The sequence below is a fragment of the Mytilus californianus genome, unplaced genomic scaffold (assembly GCF_021869535.1).
Source record: "Mytilus californianus isolate M0D057914Y unplaced genomic scaffold, xbMytCali1.0.p SCAF_9, whole genome shotgun sequence".
In the NCBI taxonomy this organism is placed as follows: Eukaryota; Metazoa; Mollusca; class Bivalvia; order Mytilida; family Mytilidae; genus Mytilus; species Mytilus californianus.
Window position 1 is genome coordinate 60,325,826 of NW_026262745.1, and position 5,240 is coordinate 60,331,065.

Consider the following 5,240-nt stretch of genomic DNA (forward strand, 5'->3'; position numbering starts at 1 on the left):
GCTACAGTACATACCTGGACATAGTCTGATTAATCATCAGCATCCCCTATGTCTGACATAGGATTTCAGGCATTTATTGGGGGTCATAAACCATGGACTGATAGGGAAGTGAAATATTGCAATTTGCTGGGCCAATTAACAGGTGGTCATCTAATTGTGTAATTTTACTGCCACAGATTGACAATTTTTGTTTTATATTTTGTACCTGCAAAGGTTCATATTTACCTTTGTTTTACAGGTGAACTTTGGATAAGAAAAATAAATAAAACAGGAAATGACAATATGTCTTTTGTATAATAATGGAAGATTCGAATAAAGTGTACATGTTCAAAAATTATATGATCTAAATCAAAAGTAAATGCAATCTTTATTTAATTATTATTCATTATTATAATAAATGCTGAAAATTATAATCAATTAAATTATATTCATTTTGTAAAAAAATCAAATAGAAATGCCATGGTTGAAGGTTATAAGAAAAATAAATTTTATAAAATAAAGAAAAAAAAAACATTTGTTGTTGTACAGTGTGACAAAATTTGCAATTTCAGTTATCCCTTTTTATTTCAAAATTAAAATAAATCACATGAAAAATAATAAAATTAGAAGTCAAGTCTAGATATATTTTTCATTATTTCACATTTGTTTTATTTACATCTTTTTCTTCGCTGTTTAAGATTATTAGTTTAACAAATGTAGGACAGAAAGCCACAAGACAAACACTCTCATCTCTGTTTTGTGATACTTTTTCTTTAACAAACAAAAGATGTATGTTCCAAATTATTTTTTAAATTTTCTTGTATAATAATACATTTTTTTCAATTTTGTTTATTATTGTAAAAAAAAAAATAATGGTCACACCATTGTTATGAAAACAGACTGTCATAAAGTATTTGCTTCTTGATGTCTATGGATATTAAAATTTGATAGTTATTCATTTGATAATGATATGAAATGAACAATTTCCAACAATGAACCATTTTCATAAAAAAAATTATTTGAATGATTTCCTCTTTCGTGTTCAACATGTTCAAACAATAGTTAGCCAATTATCTGTGACTTTTGTCTCATCATAAACTGTAGTTTAATTAAATACTGTATTTTTATATAAGATTAAAACAGGTCAATGAATGAAACAAATGTCCAGTAAAATTAAAGATTCAGATTCAATATTTTATTAAAGTCTCACCACTTGTAATACATGTAATACAATCATCATAATATATACATTGAATAGAACAGTCATTTTATAAATTAAAATACAAGTGCCAGAAAATTAAGTCTTGAAGTAAAACATAAAAATGATTAACATATATAGATTACCAATAATATTGTAACTAATATACTTTAATTGTTTCAAATTCATTTCCATAGATTTTACCTGTAATTTTATGTTTTTAAATCCCTGTTGTAACTTCATTATCCTTTAATGAATACCTGACAATTTATTACCCTTGAATCATAACAGGTGGTCTGATCATGGACCTTAATGCCCAGCATCTCAGACCTACAAAAAATACTCAGCATAATTAGTTATCATAGGTACCAGGATTATAATTCAATACGCCAGACGCGGTTTCGTCTACATAAACTCATCAGTGACGTGCAGATCAAAATAGTTATAAAGCCAAACAAGTACAAAATTGAGGAGTATTGAGGACCCAAAATTCCAAAAAGTTGTGCCAAATACGGCTAAGGTAATCTATTCCTTGGATAAAAAATCCTTAGTTTTTCGAAAAATTTTGGTTTGTAACAGGAAATTTATAAAAATGACCACATAATTGATATTCATGTCAACACCGAGGTGCTGACTACTGGGCTGGTGATACCCTCGGGGACGAAACGTCCACCAGCAGTGGCATCGACCCAGTGGTGTAAATAGTTATCAAAGGTACCAGGATTATAATTTAATACGCCAGACGCGCGTTTCGTCTACATAAGACTCATCAGACTATGTCCCAGCATGTTCTGTAGTCATACAGAAGTTTAATTACTGAGATGACCCGGATAAACCGGTAGAATGGGTGAATACAAATGATCTAACGCGTCAAAAGTTCTCGCTTCATTAAATGAATCTTTGGTTACAACACACAGTATCCTTGCACTTCCCAGTAACAGTCTAGTTCTAGATGGTTTATATAAAAACCAAATTCTAGAAAACACAAGAGTGCACACACTGAAATGTCTCGCCTTCTTTACTAATTATTGATACTATGTTGATAGTCCTAAATATAAAGCTTTATTACAACTGTCACATAAACTTAACATTAACCAAGAAAACTAAACATTGACCGATGAACCATGCAAATGAGGTCAAGGTCGGATGAACCATGCCAGACAGACATGTACAGCTAACAATTCTTCCATACAACAAATATAGTTTACCTATTGCTTATGAATAAAGATAAATAGACCAAAACACAAAAAATTAACACTGAGCAATGAACCATGAAAATGAGGTCAAGATCAAATAAAACCTGCAGGACTGACATATAGATCATAAAATATTTCCATACACCAAATATAGTTGACCTATTGCATATAGTATTAGAAAAAAAGACCAAAACTCAAAAACTTAACTTTGACCACTGAACCATGAAAATGAGGTCAAGGTCAGATGACACCTGCCAGCTAGACATGTACACCTTACAATTATTCCATACACCAAATATAGTAGACCTATTGCATACAGTATAAGAAAAACAGACCAAAACACAAATACTTAACTATTACCACTGAACCATGAAAATGAGGTCAAGGTCAGATGACACCTACCAGTTGGACATGTACACCTTACAGTCCTTCCATACACCGAATATACTAGACCTATTGCTTATAGTATCTGAGATATGGACTTGACCACCAAAACTTAACCTTGTTCACTGATCCATGAAATGAGGTCGAGGTCAAGTGAAAACTGTCTGACGGACATGAGGACCTTGCAAGGTACGCACATACCAAATATAGTTATCCTATTACTTCTAATAAGAGAGAATGTAACATTACAAAAAATCTTAACTTTTTTTTCAAGTAGTCACTGAACCATGAAAATGAGGTCAAGGACATTGGACATGTGACTGACGGAAACTTCGTAACATGAGGCATCTATATACAAAGTATGAAGCATCCAGGTCTCCTACCTTCTAAAATATAAAGCTTTCAAGAAGTAAGCTAACGCCGCCACCGCCGCCGCCGCCGCCGGATCACTATCCTGAAGCCGAGCTTTCTGCAACAAAAGTAGCAGGCTCGACAAAAAAATCCACTTGAGCGAAACACATGTCTGTAAAATATGTTTAACGTCCTTTTACCAGTAGTTCAACTGAATGCACAAATATCACAACGAATTCAATAATGAAAGTCTCTTTACAGAAGTATTAGAAATGTGATCCGGATTAATTGCAACTGACCGTATGAATGCTTGTCGAGCGGATGCAGTGTCCCCTAATAACTGGAAAGCAACACCAAGAAGTGTGTAGGCTCTAGCTTTTATCACATTTTTTTTGGTGAAATAACTTTCTGATATAACCAGTTGAAAATCCTGCAGGAAAATCTTACATTGTCTGATATTATTGAGACGAAAATGGCAAAGAAAATTTAGAAAATAAGCACACGCTATTGACGAAATAACACAATTTGAATTTTCTACTTCCTTTTGTAGTTCATCTGGTATTAACTAAGACTTGCTTCCAAATTTTATGTCATCTACAAGCATTATTTTCCATAATCCAACAATACTTATCTTCTGGATTAATTTTAGGTTGAGCTATCGGTAATAAATATCCGAAAAATCTATGAATCGGTACAGTTTTTCGGGAGTACATTTCGATAAAGAATACTTGATGATGTGTAATGACTTATTGTATTGTTTTGTCTTATAGAAAAGCGAAGCTAACATTAGCCATCCAGAGACAGCGTCATGATGATTATTTTGTAGCAGAATACAAAGACAGGAATTATACTGTTTGTATTGGTGTTTTTTACTACTTATCGTACTGTGCAATGGAATAGTCTGCGAATGTTTTTGACACCACAATGACAAGTAGTATGTATATATATGTATTTATTAAGTGATGATTGGTAACAGGAAACTATCTGGTGTATTCCTCTTTTGTATGTATTAGTGTTCCATTTGATGACAAAAGACGAAATATTTGCCCAACAGAATAAGACGGAATAACTTGTTTTTCCAACCTCGATAGTATGCAATGTATGTGCTTCGATGTGATCCATCCACATTGATACACGAAAGTTAGATAATTGAGCTGAAAATAATATGCATCGCCATCCGCAACTATGCAGGGTATAAAGTTTCTCTAACAGTATTTCGCGAGCGCGTCCCTCTATTTTGTTCTCAAACATGTTGTTCTCTGGAATGAAGTAATGTAAACAAACTGAATAGTCAACAGAATATATCAGTCTGCGAAAACATCGCATGAAACAATGTATAAGATTTTCTGGTTTCCATATTGATTGTGGTAATTCCTCTGATATCCAGAAAATAATTGTTTTCAAGAAATATGAACATAGTAAATTTTCACATTCGGTGTAGATTCCTATTATATCTTTCAAAAGAATTTTCTGTAGGGCATATCATATTAATTGAGTGTGTGTTAAAGTATTTATTAGAAATTTTTCACCAACAGAAAAAGAAATACGCCATTCTATATCCTCTTTTGGTGATCCCTTAACTCCTATTGGTACAAAAAGTACTCCGTGCTTTAAAATACTTTGTTTGACATTATAACTTGGCCATGAGTTATTGGATCTTGTTATCCACTGTGATGCTTGTGATATCCATGTTGTACAATGTAAGCACATGGCATGGTCAAACGTCCCTTCTTTGTCAGATATACATGGCTCATGAACTACTCTTTCTGTATTACCCAAGAGCGGTTGTTTATATAATGCGCTAGAGAAATATTGTTTTCCATTAAGTTCCTCAAAGAACTTCCATAGAAATTGACGATTCATTTGTTCTACATGTTCAAATATATGAAATTTGAATTGTAATTCGTTTGAATGTTTTCATAAACCTCCATTTCTTTACTTACATACATTATATCCAAATCACTTCCTCTCATCTCAAGTTCTTCACCAGAACTTCCACTTGTGATACAGGTTAAAATATTGTTGTTGTTCATATTATCCCTGACTGTATTCGTCAGTCTTAGTGTTTTAACATGATTCTTTGTTCCAACTATGTTCTGACACATATAACGATACAATGCTAATGATATGGT

At 32.5% G+C, this 5,240-nt stretch overlaps 1 protein-coding gene across 1 annotated transcript; it reads right to left on the reverse strand.

Annotated features, from left to right (window-relative positions):
- Window positions 1–1,030: 1,030 nt before the first annotated feature.
- LOC127715982 (nucleotidyltransferase MB21D2-like) lies at window positions 1,031–4,818 on the reverse strand. Its single transcript, XM_052222084.1, has 3 exons — window positions 4,605–4,818; window positions 4,293–4,562; window positions 1,031–1,077 (listed from the first exon to the last, which is right to left on the reverse strand). Exons 1-3 carry the CDS (start codon window positions 4,816–4,818, stop codon window positions 1,031–1,033), a joined length of 531 nt encoding a protein of 176 aa, XP_052078044.1.
- Between the last annotated feature and the right edge of the window lie 422 nt (window positions 4,819–5,240).